General features: G+C 40.9%; 1 protein-coding gene across 1 annotated transcript; it reads right to left on the bottom strand.

Annotated features, from left to right (window-relative positions):
* Positions 1 to 3,876: 3,876 nt before the first annotated feature.
* Positions 3,877 to 17,707, bottom strand: LOC117884951 (tetraspanin-7-like). The gene is made up of 6 exons (XM_034786001.1): positions 17,633 to 17,707; positions 15,313 to 15,501; positions 10,258 to 10,332; positions 8,125 to 8,220; positions 6,930 to 7,079; positions 3,877 to 3,962 (listed from the first exon to the last, which is right to left on the bottom strand). Exons 1-6 carry the CDS (start codon positions 17,705 to 17,707, stop codon positions 3,897 to 3,899), a joined length of 651 nt encoding a protein of 216 aa, XP_034641892.1. The 3' UTR covers positions 3,877 to 3,896.
* Between the last annotated feature and the right edge of the window lie 3,149 nt (positions 17,708 to 20,856).

Here is a 20,856-nt window from a genome sequence, read left to right as displayed (position 1 = left end):
TTTTTCCAATCATCTGGGACCCCCCCCCCCACTCACCACCACTTTTCAAAGATAATGGCCAATGGCTCTGCAATCACATCAGCCGACTCCCTCATCACCCTCGGATGCATTAGATCTGGCCCCATGGACTTGTGCATGTCCAGCTTTTCTAAATAGTCCTTAACCTGTTCTTCCACCACTGAGGGCTGCTCATCTCCTCTCCATACTGTGCTGCCCAGTGCAGCAGTCTGGGAGCTAACTTTGTTTGTGAAGACCAAGGCCAAAAAAAAAAAAAAAAAATTGAGTACTTCATCCTTTTCCACATCTGTCACAAGGTTGCCTCCCCCATTCAGTAAGGGTCCCACGGTTTCCCTGACCTCTTATCAGAGGGATAGCCGTGTTAGTCTGAATCTGTAAAAAGCAACAGAGGGTCCTGTAGCACCTTTAAGACTAACAGAAGTATTGGAGCATAAGCTTTCGTGGGTAAAAACCTCACTTCTTCAGCTGCAAGAAGTGAGGTTTTTACCCATGAACGCTTATACTACAATACTTCTGTTAGTCTTAAAGGTACCACAGGACCCCCTGACCTCTTAGTTGCTAACATTCCCATAAAAACCCTTCACATCCCTTGCTAGCCACAACTCCCAATTGTGCTTTGGCCTTCCTGATCACACCCCTGCATGCTCGAGCAATATTTTTATACTGCTCCCTACGCATCTGTCCAAGTTTCTATTTTTTGTAAGCTTTTTTTTTTTTTTTAAACTCACTGACGATTTCTCTGTTAAGCCAAGGCGATCATCTGCGATATTTGCTATTCTTTCTACACATTGGGGTGGTTTGTTCCTGTGCCCTCAATAAGGCTTCTTTAAAATACAGCCAGCTCTCCTGGACTCCTTCCCCCCTCATATTAGCCTCCCAGGGGATCCTGCCCCTCAGTTCTCTGAGAGAGTCAACATCTGCTTTTCTGAAGTCCAGGATCCATATTCTGCTGCTCTCCTTTCTCCCTTTTGTCAGGTGGTTGAAACATACAGGGACATACGAATCTTTAGCGCATCTGGCACATAAATATCTTGCAATGCGGGCTACAACAATGCCATGCGAACACCTGTTCTCATTTTCAGGTGACATTGTTAACAAGAAGCAAGCAGTATTATCTCCTGCAAATGTAAATAAACTTGTTTCTCTGAGTGACTGGCTGAACAAGAAGTAGGACTAAGTGGACTTGTAGGCTCTGAAGTTTTATAGTGTTTTATTTTTGAGTGCAATTTTTTTGTACATAATTCTACCTTTGTAAGTTCAACTTTCATGATAAAGAGAGTGCATTACCGTACTTGTATGACTAACTGAAAAATACTGTTTTTTTAACCGTACAAATATTTGTAATAAAAAACAAAGTGCATAGTGCTTACTTTATATTTGTGTTTTAACTGAAGTCTATTCTAAAATGTAGAAATCAAAATATTTAAATAAATCATTCTATTGTTTTTACAGTGCAATTAATCACAATTTTTAATCGCTTGCCAGCCTTACTGAAAATTAAAGTTTACATAAAGGATGAGTATAGAATTGATCAGTTTGGTTCTTGTGCTCAAAGACACCGCACTGTGGTGCATTAAAAAAATCCATTGCAGACAAATGGACCATGTAAGTACATTGTGGGCTGCTGCAGAGGCTGCATGGAAAAGTCTTCCGTGCAGGTTAGCTGCCCGCATAGGTAATGGAATAGGGTTCTGGGGTTTTCTAATCATGATTGCAGAAGGTTGTGTCCCTTTTCAATAAGCTTGCACAGCCACATGATTTCCATGCAGAAGTGATATCAACAAAGTTTATTTATAGGTATTTGCTTTCTTCCCTCCTCAGGAGCATGGAATAATGGGTGAAGCACTGGAGGGCCTCGTGCAAGGCAGATTAAGAAATAGTTCCTAGCTTCCTACCACCTGCATTGTGCAATGAGGCTATGCTCAATTCCTTATTACTAGCTATTGCTTATGTTAAGAAATGTCATAAGAATTATTTATTTGAGCTCCTTGCTTTAATAAGGCTGATATTCTACATTTGGTCTACAGAATGCAGCCATATTAGAATGTTTGCAAATGTTGCATCAATGCCACAATTAAAAACATCCCTTTGCTTGTGTTATCTCCCTTCCCTGCCTTGACTGCTTAAGTAAGCTCTTCACAACACGAAGTGTCAGTATGATTAGGTCCTGATCTCTAGTAGGGGCTCAAGGCATTACTCTGTCTTTTCAAAAGGTGTGTCTAGTTTTCTAGGAGCTGGTATGTGTCCTGGCTGTTGCTGCTCTCTCACCTGACTACAGAGTAGTAGTTTTGGAAGGCATTCTTTTCTAGGTACGATTTAGACAAGGGAGTGATAGTTTGATATGGTCCCTACATTGGGGGGGGGGGGGAATAGTCAAAAGTGAGATTAACAGTCAAAATTCACACCAGTTTCAACTTTGAAGAGTTATTCTGTAAGCTTATGAAAAGGCACATTCCACAACTGAGACATTTTCTAAGTTATGCTACATAGTTTTATAGAGATTTGATTATTTAAGTTATTACAACAGATTGGTAATTAAGGCATGAGATGGCAGAAAGTGACTAGGAGATGCCAATTGGCATTCCCACTTAAGAAAAATTAAGTTAGACTAAATAGTGACTTCAGTGAATCAGAATGCTTTTAAGACTTGGCCTGGCCTTCTTATTCCTCCAAGACATTGTTCATACTCAGATTTCAAAGTAAGGCAGATGGCAGAAGAGCAAGCACAAGAAATTCTATTTACAAGCAATTTAACTGCTTATGAAGTGCACAAAGTGGTATGGGAAGTTTGGGAACTGTTGAGAATATAAAACAAAATGTAGCATTTTCCTCCTACTGACTTACTAGAGTAAGTATTTCTCTCTCACACACACCCACCCACCCCCTCCAATATTCCAGGTTTTATAAAGGTTGAATGGGTCAATACATTTTTGCAAAAATGTATGGTTGGAAAGTGAATTTCCTCAAAATAGGTCTTAACACTTTGCAAACAGGTGATAAAACATGCTGCGATTCACTGGCTGGAGGTTTCTAGATTGTCATTGTTAACATAGTTTTAGATAGGATACTGTAAGTAAATACTTTTATTTTGCCCATAGAAGGTAGACTACTCAATTTGATATCCCAATTCAAGGTATCCCAATTCAACTAAGGTAGATGTAGCATTTTTGAAGGGAGACAATGGTACCTGTGGATTGCAGAAAGAAGCTCTGATGGCCAAGCTGCCAAAGTGTCTCCCCCTCACTTTGAGGGCACCACTGTTCATTGTTATATGCAGCGGAGGAGAGTTGACTATGTGATACATTAGTATTAGACAAATCACATGCAGTTAAATTTAATTCCCTCCTTCACATGTATTAGTACATGGCAAGACTATCACTGCAGCAATCCTCAGGGAATGGTTTTGGTTTGGTTTGTGTGTGTGCAAAGAGTATGCACAGGCCTCCTAACACCAAATCAACAAAAAAAAATTCTTCTCTCAGTCTGTTTTGGACTTCTACTGTTTTATAAAGAAGTTGTGGACAGCTAGTATAACTTGAGTAACAGAAATTGAAATAGCCCTCAGTTAGGCATGTCTTTTACCCGTATGTGCTATAATACCAACAAGTTTTTCCTGAACAAGACAGGTAATTGTCCACCCTTTCATTCTAATTTTGTAAAGGCAATTGAACTTTGAGCTTCTACAGTTGATACCCACCACCTCCTACCATGAAAGCTAGCACTGTAACAGATATCCATGGCATCTCATGAGACAGGTAATTCTTTTAATTGTTCAATTTTAATTTATGCAGCCTAGCTTTTTAAGCATAGTAGGATCAAAAGCCGCAAGTAAGGAAACTCAAAATTAATATATTAAGTTGCACAATCATTCTGAAGACTCACAAGTTCACATAATCTTCATTAAGTAGTCTCAGTAGCATGTAGCTAAATAAGATCCCAAGTAACTGAGGGGGAGAAGGAAAAAAAAAATTAAGCTTAACCTTCCTAGTGTTTAAAAGTAGTTTTTAAACAGTTTACCCATACATTTTAATGGATCCTTTGTTAGGAAAATACCATCTTACTGCAGACAGGATCCACTAATACTACTTGAGCTAAAAATCCTTTTTTGCCATAGCACTGATGCTTAGAACATTTGTGCAGATTTAACATAGCATCATAGAAGATTAGGGTTGGAAAAGACCCCAGGAGGTCATCTAGTCCAACCCCCTGCTCAAAACAGGGACAACACCAGCTAAATCAAAGTTGTCTAGTGCATGCTGTCTAGTGCACTGCTGCCCTTCACACATTAGTCAAAATATGACTCTCTTAGTCCATAATCACAAAGCAAGGGTGTAGTGGACCAAGTTTAAGAGAGTTGCTTCTTTCACAGGGTTAAATCATTTACTATCCAGTGATTTACATGCTAATTTAAATCTATTTAGTTTCTTCCATCTCAGTATTTCAGATATTGAACCTTGTACTTCTTCCCATGTTTCATTTGCATGAGGACCACCACCTGCAGTTTGAACACAAGACAGGCACTACACAATGTTTACCTGTGCAAATCCAACACTTATGCAAACCCCTCCAATAAGAGCAATATGTTCTTCAGCCCACTTCTTTAGCTTTTGAATGCATCCCTAGTGGGGGGGGGGGGGAAGAAGGGGGGAGAAAAATGTTTGCTAATTACTGCATCTGGCACGTACATTGGAATATCCAGTACCTATAAGAGTAAAAAGTGAACTGCATATAAATATGGTACCCCTTTTTGAAAGATCTATTACAATGGGTACAGCAGCCAAATTGTACCATCCATAAGAGATAACCCAAACTTTGTTGCAATTGTAGCTGATCAAGTTTTGTTAAAGATATTTATCAAAGAAAAGCTGGCTTGCAAGAGACAAAAATTAACACAGTAATTAATAAGGCTGCAATTTCAAACATATAAATTCTTATGGCTGAGAATGTACTACTGTTCAAGGAACAACATAATGGTTAAGGTGAGAATTATTGCATAGTTAGGAAAGAAAGTCTCAAAGCTAGGGGGTGGAGTGGGGAAGAAAAAGAGTCAGAGGGTGATCTTTGTGGTGCTTAAGGTCCTACAGCCAAAAGCCCATGTTTGGATTAGCAAAACAGAAACAGTAGCATGAACAGACATGCAAGATGGGTGGACTCTAAGCACGGGCAAATGCCAAAGTACAAGCAATGGGTAGCAAAAGAACTTCAGACATAGGAGGAGGAATAGGGATTTTGAGAGACTGGTGGCCTCTACTGAAAATAGTTTTTCCATAACTATGCGTTTCCTTCCACCATGCAGTTTTTATAACTACCTAGTCAAAGAGATAGTGGAGAAGACAAGATGATGCCAAATTAGAAAAAGGTCCAACTGACTCAGTTAAGGGTAGCTTTAATTATAAGTAGTTCACCAGTATATTCAAGCATTACAGTAGGCAGAACCAAATGCCATTGCAATCCAGCAAAGCTTTCCCAGCCCACTCGGCACACAAGTGATTTTGCTGATTGTTCTCTGTTAGCTGCTTCAAATTGCATCATGCTGGCTTTATGGTGGTTAAGTCCCTTAATGGTAGGGTGACCAGATAGCAAATGTGAAAAATCAGGATAGGGGTGGGGGGTAATAGGAGCCCATATATAAAAAAATCCCCAAATATCAGGACTGTCCCTATAAAATCGGGACATCTGGTCACCCTACTTAATGGCTATTAGCCAGGATGGGTAAGGAATGGTGTCCCTAGCCTCTGTTTGTCAGAGAGAGATCACTTGATCATTGCCTGTTGATCCACTCCCTCTGGAGTACCTGGCATTGGCCACTGTCAGTAGACAAGATACTGGGCTAGATGGACCTTTGGTCTGACCCGGTACGGCCGTTCTTATGTTCCTCCATGCATATTTCAGCCTTCTAAGATAGGCTAGTGCTGAAAAGTGAGGGATATATTTGGCATGAAGAATTTCTTTGGTATTCTTTGGCTAGATTTAGAAATTCTGATGTTCAGTTTAGTTGTGAAGCAAGATACTATACCTCCCCTATAGAAGGCTGGATGAGGGGGGCAAATGAGCATCAGTCATTTCACTAATAACATGGATCCCTCAACCTCTAATAAGGTTACTTGAGCAATTCTGTCTGAACTTAACAGGAACAGAAAGCCTAAATGTTATTTTTATTCTACTTTTATCATTATATTGGTACTAAGAGAACAAATGTTATCTTGTCGCCTTTTTAGACAAGTTCACCTCTTGCACTTTCAGCCACGGATATATACTTCTGGACCTTTCTCTCTTTAAAGAAGGGGGAAGACTGTTCTGTGCTTAGGGTGCTAGATTGGGACTTGGGAGGTCTGGATTCAATTCCCTGGCCCCTGCCACAGATTTCCTGTGTGGTCTTGAGCTCAGTGGTTTGAGCATTGGCCTGCTAAACCCAGGGTTGTGAGTTCAATCCTTGAGGGGGGGCACTTAGGGATCTGGGGCAAAATCAGTACTTGGTCCTGCTAGTGAAGGCAGGGGGCTGGACTCGATGACCTTTCGGGGTCCCTTCTAATTCTATGATACAGGTATATCTCCGTATATTTTTTTTATAAGTTACTTTCTCTGTGCTGCAGTCTCTCCCTCCTCCAAATCTGTTAAATGGAGATAGTGGTAATTCCCTACTTCACAGAAGTGAACAGAAGATAACTATATTAAGATTGAGAGGTACTACAGTAATGAGGGTATACAGATGCCTTAGACAGGTTTGTTCTAAAAGAATGCTTACCGGTTCTTCTGAAACAGCCAGTTGCATAGACAGAGGCTGTAGACCATAGTTTTAGTAATTTAAAGTCTCCCCAATGAAGGCTACAGGAGCACTCTGACAGGTTGGCATCACATGCTACCTAGTAAGAGAACTGGTTGCTAGAGCTTAGGAATAGTAGTTAAGATACCTGTTGGTTAATGTTAGCTGCATCGTTGCTTAGATTCATGCCACAACTTTTCGTTATAATCTTGCAGCAGCTATTTGGAACAGCTGAATTGAGAGATCCAAATGTAGTATTGAACCAGTCAGTGTAATTCTGAGCACCACAGCATTGGAACTGAAATGAACAACAGTTTAAATAAGTGAAATTGTGGAATTTTAAGCAAAAATATTTCTTCTACAGTGATTTTTGTAGCACCCGGAGCCTAAAGCAGAGCTCTCTTAGGAGGACTCCCAAAGCTGTTCAGATTATTACAATAGCAGCAGACAGTCCTAGGATGCCAAGTTACCTTCCAGCTGATCCATGTAAGTGGCCTGCCTCCCAGTTCTAGCACACATAGACCTGGTCACGTTGTTAAGTGAGACTTATTCAAAGAGTTTGTTAGAAGCCATTGCTTGCCTCCCCTTTGAGTTTTTAGCTTTGGGGAATGCCCTTTTTATGCCTGGTTGAATTATTCATTGCAAAATAACCTAACAAATTTTAGCATGTTTCTTTTGACTAGATCTTCATTTAGAGAGCTCCATAGGTTATTGCAGTTATAATTGATCATCATTCATGAGAGAGTTCAGATTCTTGCCAACATGAGGCAAAGATGTTAGATTTCATATGCTATTGGTTTGAACACACATTAGTTCAGTTTGTTAAACCTCAAGCCTAGGCTTGTTTTCTAACCCTTCTGGAGGAAGCAAGGTTAAGAGTGCCTCTAGCCTGCAAGTCTATTCTTATTTAACCAAAATTAGACATGTTCTAGATATGAAGAGCATTCTTTTTAAATATGATTTCAGTCAGTCAAGTCATTTTGCTTTGTTATCTCCTGTGGGAAAAGAACTCTCCTACCTCATTCTTTTATTACAGTTCGATTACACGTTTCTAATGCAGTTGTACCAGCCCCAAGAAGCTGAATAAAACAAGTAGGATCACTTCATAGTTTGAGCAGAAGCAGATTCTATACTTACATTTCATTAACAGACTAACCAAAGCAAGATATAGGTCTCTTATGAAAGGGGTAAGCAGAGCAAATTTTTGGAGTTTAGGTTAAGAGAAAGATGGAGACCCCCTCAGAAGTGACAGACTCCATTTTTATGTGCCCTCAAAGGAATACAATACAAACAGAGTTATAGTGAATTCCTCTATTCATTGTAGCATAGGAGAGATCACTTACCTTCTCCTGTAGGTGGTCTACTCCTTTGGTTACTTGGGATTCTCTGTTATATTTGTCAAGAGTCTTCAGGAAGCTTCTCAATAGGTTGTCATGCAGCTGTAAGTAAAGTAGAATTGGTTATGTATGCATACAGAGGATATGTAATTGTGGACTAGTTCTTGCACACTGCATTCTCCTCCAGAGAATCATGGAAGTACTGGACCCACATAGGGTGCTATTTCTGGCAATGTGTTTTCACCACAAAAATAGCAACATTAACTAGAAGGGGTATTAAAGAATAAGTGATCTTTGAAAACTCACTAGGAGACCTTGTATCAAACACAATATTTGCATTTGGAACCTTTCACATTCAAATTTCAAGGACATTAAACTGAACTATTAATGCAGAGACAGGGATGTCTGGCTGTTAGCCATATTTAAGTGCAAGTCCCAAGCCAAAAAATAACTTATTTAATAAAATTTCTCCAGTGTGTGTGTGTATATACACACACACTGGAGAAATTTTATTAAATAAGTTATTTAAGTATGTATATACACACACACACACACCCCTCTACCCTTAAATGCTTGTTATTGCTCTACACAAGACATTAGTTATGGCAGAGACCATTATATGCATTTTGGACCATTATGTAGCACAGATTCAATTTCTGCTAGTAGCGAGGCCTTCTGTGGACTAGTCTCTTTGCACCCCATTCTCAGCTGTTGGTTCATTGAGCACCTCCAAGCTCTGGTTCAGAGATGCTATTGAGCATTGTCATTTCCCTAACTAGGACAATTCTTAAGCTACTGGAAGAATAGTAGCCATCAGTGTTACAGTTAACATTATGTGGTTTATGCAGTTTGAAAACATTTCCAGCCAGATTTAGATATGGGAGCATTGTTCCTTTTAAGGCTTCTGGTTTTGCTCAAGCCCGTAATGAGTTTTGGCAACTTGACTGCTGCACTAATACAGCCAAAATATATATTTTTTCATACTGCCTTCTCCCAGATTCTATTTTGCATTTAGAAATAGCAGTGGTGATTTGGGACTTACAATTATGATGTTAAACTAAGTGTAAAATTTTTTTTGGCAGAAGATGCGACCTAAACATCTTTACCATTAGTTTCAGATCATCAATATAACTCTAGGGAATACCAATTCTAGTTAATACTGGAGATCAGATGTTAAGATCACCCTCGCTTCCACCCATAAGGAAAACCTAGTTGAGTTTTTAGGAAAGAATTAGAATTCTGCCAATATAGGATTATTGCTTTGTATATGTCTATTTCTACACCTTTGCATTTGCTCATTTCCCTCCTGCCCCACTCAGTAGAGAGCCAACTGCATGCTATAGTCATAGTATTTGGTTACCTTGAGTACCAGTGCTCCCTTTGACCTCCCTTTAGAGAGAGGTTTTTCGTCAAGCTGTTTTATAGCTTCCAATGGGCCAAGGCATGAAGTTCTAGGTCTACCCATCTCCACTCTCCCACCTGCAACCTATGCGAACACCAATTACTGGCAGTCTAGCATGCTGCCACCCAACCCAACTAGGTTTTCAGGCCAATTTTAACTACGAAGCTTTGTCGGAGAAATCTGTGGAGCTGTCCTGCAAGTTATTATGCTAATTCTTTGAGTCCCTACTTCCCTGGTAGCAATGGTGGCTACTGGTTCAGAAGCATCAACCTCATATGCAAAGCTTTCAGGTAGATACTTCAGCACGTGGTTATATTTTAAAAGAGAGACTTGTGGTTCCATAGGTTGCTGCTCCATCGCCAACTGAGCAAATCTGCTCAGTTGACAGTCCATCTGCCCCAATAAAATGCAACCTAGAATCCAGAAGTGTAGCTGTGATTTCATGGATCTCTAGTAACAGATATTCTACATTTGGAATTAAACTATAGTAATGTTGCTGTATGGAGTAAAATTCAGTGCTAACAAGTAGAGTCACTCAACTGAGCAAGTTAGAGTTTTGTTGAGCAATTAGTGTGGCTTTTTATAGAGGAACTTCTTAACCATAAATACACTTTAAGCAAAGAAATGTGTGATGCCAGCGAGGGTTCCTGGAAAGAAACTTGTACTTGAAACCTCTCACATTAAGAAAGCATGGCATTTATTAGCACTACACATACTTTAAGTTTCCACACACCTACCTTCCCTCTGTAAGCATAGGCAGAGATGCCAACTAGGATTTCAATCAAGAAGATAATCAGCAGCATGCCTGTGAACTAACAACAGTAATTTCAGGTAACATTCATCTTCCCACAATGCACAGTTAGTGCACTCTTGTTTTAGATTAAGCCAACCAAACACATCACTAGTCAGTGTTACGTATACTATATCAAGAGGCTCTGGCACCTTTACTTTGGTTTTATTTTTCACATCGTCCCATAGTTCAATTTTAAATGTATATAAAAATTGGAAGATCTGCCATGGGAAATGTAAGCCTAAGGGGCCAGTGCACTGTTCATCCATTATGGCCAAGTCACTTCTGGCAGTAATAGAGGATGACAAAAAAAATAAGATGTCAGTCAGTCAGTCAGAGTCACGAGTAGCCAGGTTGAGGGTGCTTGAACACATGCAGAAAGATTGTGTCAGCCCATAATTGTTAAGAGCTGCTCTAGTTAGTGCAACTCAGCAAATATTCTGGGGAGTGTGTAATTGTCTACAGTCAGATTTCTGTCTCAACTGCCATTAAGTTTTGTGGGATATGACAGGCAATATTTTAAGTTACTAGGTGGCCTTAGAGGACTGCACTGTATGTGTTCAGTCTTCACTAAAAAGGAGAAGGACCAAGCCCAATATGAAGAAAATAGGGTAAAGACTATTTAGGTAGGATAGATGTATTCAACTTGGCAGGGCTTCACCCAAGGATTCTTAAGGAACTAGCTAAAGCAATCTCAGAACCATTAGCGATTATCTTTGACAATGTATTGAGGATGGGTGAGGTCTCAGAGGACTGGAGAAGGGGAAACATAGTACCTATCTTTAAAGAGGGGAACAGAGAAGACTTGGGGAATTAGACTAGTCAGATTAACTTCCATATCTGGAAAGATACTGGAACAAGTTATTAAACCCAAAAATTTGCGAGCACCTAGAGGATAGTAGAATTGTAGAGGAAAAGCCAACAGGGATTTTTCAAAAACAAATCATGCCAAACTGGCCTAATTTCCTTCTTTGACAGGGTTACTGGCCTAATGGATAGGGGAAAGCTGTAGATTGGATTTATCTGGATCTTAATAAAGCTTTTGACAGAGTCCCACATGACACTCCTAAGAAAACTAGGGAAATATGGTCCAAATGAAATGACTATAAGGTGAGTGAACAACTAGTTGAAAAGCCATACTCGGTAGTGATCAATGGTTGTCTGTCAGATTAGAAGGACGGATCAAGTGGAGTCCCATTCTGGGTCCAGTACTGTTTAATATTTTCATTAAGGACTGATAATGGAGTGGAGAGTATGCTGAAGATTTGCAGAGGACACCAAGTTTGAGGAGGCAGGGGTAAGCACTTTGGAGGACAGGATTAGAATTCAAAGTGACCTCGACAATTTGGAGAATCAATATATAGTCAAGTGCAAAGTACAACACGTAGGAAGGAGAAAACAAACAGCACAACCACAAAATGGGGAATAATTAGCTAGGCAAGAGTACTGCAGAAAAGGATCTGGGCTTTACAGAATACAAGTGAACAAGTGATATGCAATTGCAAAAAAGGCTAATATTCTGGGCTGTATTAACAGGAGTGTCATAAAACAGACATTGGAGGTTATTGTTCTGCTCTACTTGGCACCAGTAAGGCCTCAACTGTCCAGTTTTGGGCACCATGCTTTAAGATAGAGGTGAACAAATTGGAGAGTCCAGAGGAGAGCAACAAAAATGATAAAAGGTTTTGAAAACCTGACCTATGAGGAAAGGTGAAATAAAACTGGGTATGTTTTGTCTTGAGAAAAGGAGACCAAGCATGGACCTTATAACAGCTCTTAATATATTTGAAAACTTATCCAAAGGACTGTGTTCAATTGTTCTCCATGTCCACTGAAGTAGTAGTAATGGGCATAATCTGTGGCAAGAGAGATTTACCTTAGATATTAGGGAAAACCTTTCTAACTGTACAGGTAGTTAAGTTCTGGAATAGGCTGCCAAGGAAGGTTGTGGAATCCCCATCAGAGGAGGTTTTTCAAAACAGGTTAGGCAAACATTTGTCAGGGATGGTCTAGGTATGCTTGGTGCTGCCTGGGGGAAGAGCAGGAAGAGCACAGGGAGGGAAAGTAGGTGGACCAAATGACTTCCAAGATCCCATCCAGTCTTATATTTCTATGGTTTCATGGCAACTTGCACCCTCAAAGGATCCTAAACACATCAGAAGTTGAGCTATTCTGAAGGTGATGGGAGTTTGCTTGAATCAAGTCCTCAAGATTTGGCCCTCTATCACTTAATCTACTGTACTGACATGCAGCCATCCCTAAGACAAGGACAGCTGTGTGCTGTTAAAACACTACAGATGACATTTTCAGCAACTGTCAGTGCTGTCCTAATTCTGTTCCCATTGAAGTTAATTCTGGGCACCTTTCAAAGTGCTATTTTACATGGTTCTTTGTGAAGGCTGTTGCAGCCAAGTGCAAATGCAGTGGAAATTTAGACAGAATACAGTTGCTGTTGGGATTTGGCCACATCTTCCAAGAGACACTAATAGAGTTCACTTTAAATGCAGATACACAAGACAGCAGGAGAAGCCACATTAAGCTAACTAGGAAAGACATTATTTTGCCATCAGGCACGTCTCCTGGGCTGCTTTGTGAATCCAATTAGTCTCACTTAACCCACTCTCATACTTAGGTTCCTGTTGTGGCACTGAGACAGAAAAGCAACAAGTTTACCCATCTGTGAAGTGGGGACCGAACTAGATCTAATTCAGAGAGGTGCTGTAAGACTCAAGCTTTTGCAGAGACTAGAAGATGGTCTGGTCAAATCAGTCACTGCCCTAGAGATTGGCAGAGGAAGCCTATCTTTTGAAGTAGTTGCATTAATAAAGTGTAAGGAGGTAAGTTTCTTGGGTCAGGAGGATTAAGGTTGATCTCATGCTAGTATGTCTTAACCTGAATGTGTAGTAAATGTATTAGTTACGTATTTGGATGGTTATGGTTTTGTAGATTTTTAGTTTTTAGAATAGTTACTCTAACAGGTCACTGAAGATTTTGGTTGTTCCCACTCACTTCTGTCAGAGAATGGTAATTAAATGAAATAATTAATGCATTCCTCTCTCATGGCTGATCAAATCTGGTGATGCTTGCACTACAGTATAGTCTGCCATAATAGCAGATAACATCTAAAATACCAGGTATTTTTTGGAGGAATTATATGAGTCTGGGTTTGATTCTTGTGGCTTTATGCATGTAAATGTTACAACCTCTCCCTTTCCTTCCTGCCTTACAAACATCCCCAGTAGGAGGGGTTCTATTTCCTGCTTAATTCCAAAGTCTCCTTTGCAGTCAGCCAATTTATAATTCTTATTGGAGTAAGATGCTACTTTGGTTACCCATTGGCGTGGTCAGATATTTAGAACATAGCAGTTTGCTAACAAACTAGCCACAGGCGTCTAGATGCCATTATCTGCTATAGAGTCCAGGGACACATATTTCCAAGTCACATTTCCCAGAGAATGCTCATTTAAAATAAAATAATAATATAATAAAAAAAAAAAACACACACACACAAACAAACACTGATTTCCTTCAGATTAAGTGAAGTTTGAGTATTTACGGCCCAAACCCACAAAGGCTCTGCATCTCTCCTCCTAGCGTCAGGACCTATATATGCTGGCCAGGTCATCCAGTTGTTACAGTGCTTAGTACTTAAGACACACTCTTCAAGAAAAATTTAAGATACATGTAATACTAGTTACATGAAAACTTTGTAACAGCTATAAGTTACATAGCTGATATTTGGCTTGTTCTTTCCAAAACAAGAAGGTTTATTTCAGAAGCTGATTTGGCTACAGCTATAGGTCTGCTGCTTCTATTGATTTGGGGGACTTAGAAGGTCCTGTCTTCTAAGACATGTGCTCAACTCCTAGTGGCATTAGTGGCAGGGCCGGCGCAACCCATTAGGCGACCTAGGCGGTCGCCTAGGGTGCTACAATTTGGGGGGCAGCGACCGCGGCGGTATTTCAGCCTAGCGCAGCAGAAAAGCTGGCAGCGCTCCTGATTAGTGGAAAGAGAGACCCTAGAACAGGCAGGAAAGGAGCTGTAGGATGGTAAACCCAGTTTGCAGAGAGTGAGCAAGGAGGAAAGAGGTAACCTAGTACTTTTCATATTTGTAATGGACAACAGGATTTTTTAACTACAAAAGTAGCCCTTGAAATAAATAGGCAACATCAACATCTGTACAGATCACTGTGTGTGTTGTTCAGTTGTTTGTGAATGTCAGATTGTTTTGCACATTGGTTTCAATGGAAAGTTGTGCTACAGGAACAATGGCAAAAAGAGGTCTGCAGCATCTGAATCAACACAGAGCATGGAAAAAAAAGCTTCCCCACATAAGAGGATTTAACTCAAGTATGCTGAAGCTTTGCCTAAATATGGATTTGGGATTTAAGTGCCTGGTAGGCACAGATCCCACTGAAGTTAACAGGAGAGGCACATGCTCAGCAATTTTGAAAAAAAAAAAAATCAAGTTTTTCATTTAGTGCCGGAAATTAGACTGCTCAAGTCATTTTAAGTGCTCACATTTGAAAGGTTTGGCTACAGCCTTTTAGAAGCTAACTTTTTGTCATTATCCCATCCCACTAAAGTAATTGCACTCAGATCAGAGACTGGAGTATTAGTTTTATATATAAAACTCAGAATCTGGGTAGCCCTGCAATTGGAATGAGGGATATACATGTTTGTTCTCCAATAATTAGCCCTTTCACACTCATAAGCACTGGCAATTCAGTTCCCAAACACGTTACATTTGAGATGAAAGCTTGTTTCACTTTACCCCATAGTACAACCTTACTCTACAGAGATTTGTAAACCAACATCAGATGCATCAGTGTTAGAGGGCAGGTGTGGACAGTGCAGAAGTTAGTATGTGGGGTTCAGCAAGGCACCCTCAACATATAGCCATTGCTGCCACCACCCTATTGCTTAAGGAAGATTTCTTTAACCTCTAAAATTTACACTCTAGAGCTCACATAGACAAGACATCAAGCTAGAGATTGTTTACCACTTTGATCATCGTCTGATTGGATTTCAGTATGGCAATTGCACCAAAGGCTGAGACGGAGACGATCACACCACCAACAACGGTGATAATCACAGGGACACCAGATGAAGCTTCATTCACCACCGTGAAAGTGTCATGGAGTTTCATCTGGACAGAGACTCCTATGCACAGGAGCATAACCCCAGAAACCTGGAAGGGGTAGGGGGAGAGAGCAGGTATCATTAAAGTATGTCAGATAGGAACAATCTGAATGATCAAAGATCCTTTATCAAGATGTAGCTCCTAATAGCCATTATCCCACTGAAGAGACTAGAATATAAGAATCCTCTTTGAAGAGATTTTACTTGTTGCTATCTCATATTTAGCACAATGGAACATCATGCTATTTGTTCAAGGCAATAGTACAGCTGGAAACTACAGTGACAGTTACACCCATCTCCAAGCATACCATAATAGCAAGTTGTGTCTTTCATGGACTTCCGAGGGTGGGGGAGGAAAAGACAGGGCATCCAAGTCTACTTCTGGCTAGGTCTGTCTACACCTTCAACGTTGAGTCAACTCCTCTTGACTACCCTAGCTTGAGTGAGAGCAGCCAAACTGCGAAAACACCTGAGCTGCACTGCGGTTGTGTTAGCAGCTGATGAGTTGGGTTAACTCCAGCTGTAGCCTGTACTGCTTCTGGGGCTAGCTAATTCAATTTAAGCCACCATCATTACACTCAAGGATTCTTGTGGGGGGATGGGCTTGTATCGGGGCAACACTCAAGTTAACTCTACAGCGAAGACATTCCATTGCCTCTCTCAAGTATATGGGAATGGACAGAACAAGACTTGTTGTGAGATGACTCTAAGTAGCGTGACCAGATAACAACTGTGAAATAATGGGACAGGGGGTAATAGGCACCTATATATAAGAAAGAGTCCCAGTTTTTGGGACTCTTTCTATTTAAAAAGAGGACATCTGGTCACCCTCTCTCTAAGCAAAATTGGTAGAGTCAGCAGTGGTCACTGACAAAGTGAGCTGCCACAAGAGTTGGACTTTTGACATCAGTTGTTCTAAAGTAGTGAGCAACTCCCATCTCCCCCATTTTAGTTAAAGGAGGGAAGGAGCGTAGGTTAGGAAAGGGATAGGGAAATGCCTCCTATTATATAACAAGGATCCCTCCAACCAAGAAAGAAACACTTGTAAACAGATCTGGGAGGGAGTCCCTTACAGTCTAAGAGGGGGAAAGAGAGAACAAGACTTAATATCTACACTTGACACACACAATAGCTGATTATGTTCTCCTTTCTCAGCATAAAACCAGACTTGTATCTAACAAAGATTTCTATTTAAAAAAAAAAAAAGTTTATATGTAAGGCTATGGTAACATAGTATCTTTCTTTATACTTGTCAGAAAACCTCCTCCAGAATGTTGCCGTTTAAAGTTTGTGTGTGATTAACTGCTTTCTCTGTAGAGAGATTAGTTTTTCACATTAATAACTAGTTAGTTACACAAACCAAAACAAGACTTCCAAATACTGTTTGCCAGTCAAACTCAACTCTTGGGAAATAAGCAGGTCAAGCTTTAATATGCAGTTTAAGATAGATCAGCTTCATTTTCCACCAGGCCTCGTAAAGGAAAAAAGTGCCTTCCTAGTAGTCTTGAATCCTCTTTAAATCAGGTTAAGAGTTGATACAATTTGTGGAAGCCAGTCATTTACCAACAAACTGCTGGATGATAAAAAACTAGAAGAATTATCCTAGACAAGCATTAAACTAAAAACTTGAAAAACAACCAACACAGCATATCACATCACCTACAACATATCTTACAACAGACACTAGTTTAAAAAAAAAAAAAATCCTTGCTAGAGTGAATCACCCTAATGCTATAGCATCACTATTATAAAATATAGTACTTTGTATCATTACTATATAGACACACACTAAGAGAAATTGAAACATACATACATCCACAAACACAGAGTTACATAGCACTATACTTACCCAATACAACAATAAAAACAACAGGAAAAAACAAAACAACAACAAAAACCCAACAAATGACTACATAGGATTAGAAGAACCATTAAGACTTGATTAGCATTTCCTATTACACATTTCAAAATTAATCTCTAGTCATATGATACATGTTAACATTCATCTAGGAGTTATAGATTATCAAACTAAAAGGCATACATAAACAGTTATATTTTTCATTGAATTCATTAGTGTGATAAATATAGTTTTTCAGATGACAAGAAGTTTTTTTAAAAAGTTAATTAAGATCCAAACAGGGTTAAACAAGAGATAAGTCAAAAGATAGTAAAAATCTTACCCAATAAAACAAATCAATAAAATATAAGCAAACTTTAATTAATATTAGCTTATTGCTAGAATCTATCTTCCTCATCTTGCCAGCTAACCACTAGACTATTCCTACTAGAGAAAGAAATAATGTTTCTGATATGGGTTTGTAATTACCACCCTTGTTAGCAATTTAAATCTAGTTCTGCTCTTATTGGCAAATTTCAATTAGATTAAAGATCCACAGGTGTAATTGTTAAGGACCACATTCTGATGTGCTTATTCACCTATTGAGTAGTACCTTACTCTTTCAGTACCCCCATTGATTCCAGTGGGAATACTCAAGGAATAAGATACCTACATATGGGGAGAAAGGGTATCAGAATTTGCCCTTATGTACTAGCTACATACAAAAGGCAAAATGGGTTCCCAGCAATCAGAAGTGCAATGGGAAGTATTTACATTTGTTTCTGTCTTTTTACAATGTGTGATGCCTTCTAGAAACCTGAAAATAATATGTTTTTAACCAGCTGGTCTATTTCCTTTAGGAAAATATGGATTTGGACCTGCAGTTGTGATAAAGCAGAAGCCAGCAAGTTTCATTTTCATTTCCACTGTCTTGCTGGTACAACAGTGTCATCAGTGGTTCAAACAGAGTTCTGGGAAGAGTTTGTGATGTGGCTGTTGCTGCAGTGTCAGTAGAGGGAGCAAAGAAGCATGAAACAGGGTGAGTCTAATCTAAATGAAATCCATCAAAGCCTGAAAGGAAATTGTTTTGCACTTCTGCAAATCAATTCCCAGGATTTCAAGTTCAGCACCCACAAAATGAGGAACACACAGTAGCTATTTTTGAAAACTTTGGTTTATGGACAAGATCTATGAAGGGACTTAGGCACTGCAATGCTCAGTGTCACAGCACCTACCTTTTAGGTGCCAAGAAAATCACAGGAACAACACTGATATCCTCAAAGCTAAGTTAGGTGCCTAGGCTTCCTATATAATCAATAGGGATTGATAGACACCTTAGACTGTGATCCATCAAAACAGGGGGTGGTGCCAGGCAGCAAGCGCATGCCCGGGGTGGCAAGCTGGGGTGGCGCGGCCTGCTGGTCGCTGTGAGGGCGGCAGTCAGGAGGCCTTCAGCGGCATGCCTGAGGGAGGTCCGCCTGTCCTGCGGTTTTGGCGGCAATTCGGCGGCCGGTATGCCGAAGCCGTGGGACCGGCAGATCACCCTCAGAAACCCCACTGAATCCGCGGACTGCCTGCAGGCATGCCGCCGAAGCCTGCCTGACTGCCATGCTTAGGGCGGCAAAAAACATAGAGCCGCCCCAGCATCGAAAGCCAGCCTGCAAGGCAGGAAGCCACCTCAGGTAGCCAATAGAATGCCAACCAGAGGGGTGTGTCCTAAGGGCCACCCCTCTCATGGAGATAGGTGGCTAAGTCCAGACTGCAGGAAGACAGCTGTCTCTGCTTGCAAATCCACTAATAGGAACAGGCTGCCTAAACAGCTTCTTGCAGAAATGAGTTAGCTACTGGCCTCACGCCACACAAAATGGCTCATGGAGGAGGAGCCCACCTACTACTAATTTTTATCCCAGTAGTTAGAGCATTCACCTGGGATGTGGGAGACCCAGGTTTAATTCCCCCCCTTCACTACCAGAGGAGGAAAGGATTTGAACAAGGAGTCTCCTACCTCTCAGGGATGTGAGCTAAGCACTGAGCTATAGGCTATTCTGATAGGGGCTGCTCTCACTCTCTCCTGTTGAAGTTGTTCCACTGTAGAGTAAATAAGGAAAGAGGGGTCAGCATAGGGGGACTGGGTCTCCTACTCCTAGATGGTGCCCCAATCACTGGACTGCAGAAGCATTCTCACTTCACTCTTCTCTCTCTGGCCCCATGACCGTTCCTCTGTGAATAAGTACTTAAATAGTCAGGGACAACAGAGACTGCTAGGAGTAAGCTGGCTCCGACAGAGTCCTGGGACTTCGGACAAAGGGTAAGTCTACACAGCGACTAGACGCTCAGGCTCGCGGGGCTCAGGCTGTGGGGCTGATTCATTGTTGTGTAGGCTTCCAGGCTCAGGCTGGAGCCTGCGCTCAAGATCCCTGTGACGTGGGAGGATCCCAGAACTCAGGCTCCAGCCTGAGCTCAGAAGCCTACACATCAATGAAACAGCCCTGCAGCCTGGGCCCCGTGAGCCCGAATCAGCAGACATGGATTTCTCTTTGCTGTGTAGACATCCCCTTTGCCTTCAGCAAGGAATGGCAGGGAGTTGTCTGCTAAAACAGGAGAGCCCCTGAACCAACAGGGGAAACAGTGTAAAAGTTCTCCAGGCAGGGAGCCTTGGAAGAGACCCTGAATAAGCAGGGGGACAAACAGAAGGGTATGCAAAGAGACCCTCAGCAAGCAGCGGAAAGACTTCAGAGCTCTCCAGGCAAAACGGCCAGGGAGTAGGAAGAGAAATGTCTGTTTGTGGACTTTAATTTGGGACTTTTGTTTATTTTCTATGAATAAACACAGTACCCGAAAGGGGTCTTTTGACCACAGAAAAAGTATGTGGAGTCTGCTAAAGGACCCTGAAATTGGGGAAACAGAGGCAGGGTACTACAGGAGGGGGCACTTAGGAGATGGCTGACCGCTGTTTCTGCATCCAGATACCTGGAAGGAGGCAGCAGTGTGCATGCTCAGAGGCAGAAACATAGATGTATAGGGAACTTTTACTCGGGAAACTAAGGTGCCAAGTAAATTTAGGCACCTACAAGGTTCGTCAGAAGTTTTGTGGATCACAGTGGAGCCTAAACCTGGGACTTAGACACCAAACCTGAGACTTAAGTGCCTAAGTACCTTTCTGGAGCAGGGCCTAGAAATCCAAAGATATAGATAGGGACCTAGGGGGATTTTCAAATTGCGTAGCTGCCTCCATTGAAATCAAATATGTGTCTGTCTGCATCTTTATGCACCTAAATACCTTCAAAAATCTGACTCTAAATCACTTTTGAAAATGGAACTTAGGCACTTTTGAAACTTTTACCCTGAATTACCACCATTCTAATGATGGTAATGAATACAGGTGCTATAATTAGAAGGAAATGGGAACAAATTGAGAGATGGAAAAAACTGGGCTGAATATTAGGAAAATCTTCCTGACAGTGAGATGCATTAGAACTATGGATAGTCTCCCAAGGATAGTCCCACTAATAGCACTACTCACATGCATAAAGGTAAGCACCCGCATATGTCTTTACAGGATCATGG

The sequence above is a fragment of the Trachemys scripta genome, chromosome 11 (genome assembly GCF_013100865.1).
Source record: "Trachemys scripta elegans isolate TJP31775 chromosome 11, CAS_Tse_1.0, whole genome shotgun sequence".
Lineage (NCBI taxonomy): Eukaryota > Metazoa > Chordata > Testudines > Emydidae > Trachemys > Trachemys scripta.
The sequence above is the reverse complement of the archived record's forward strand: the minus strand, read 5'-3'. Positions and strand labels throughout refer to the sequence as shown.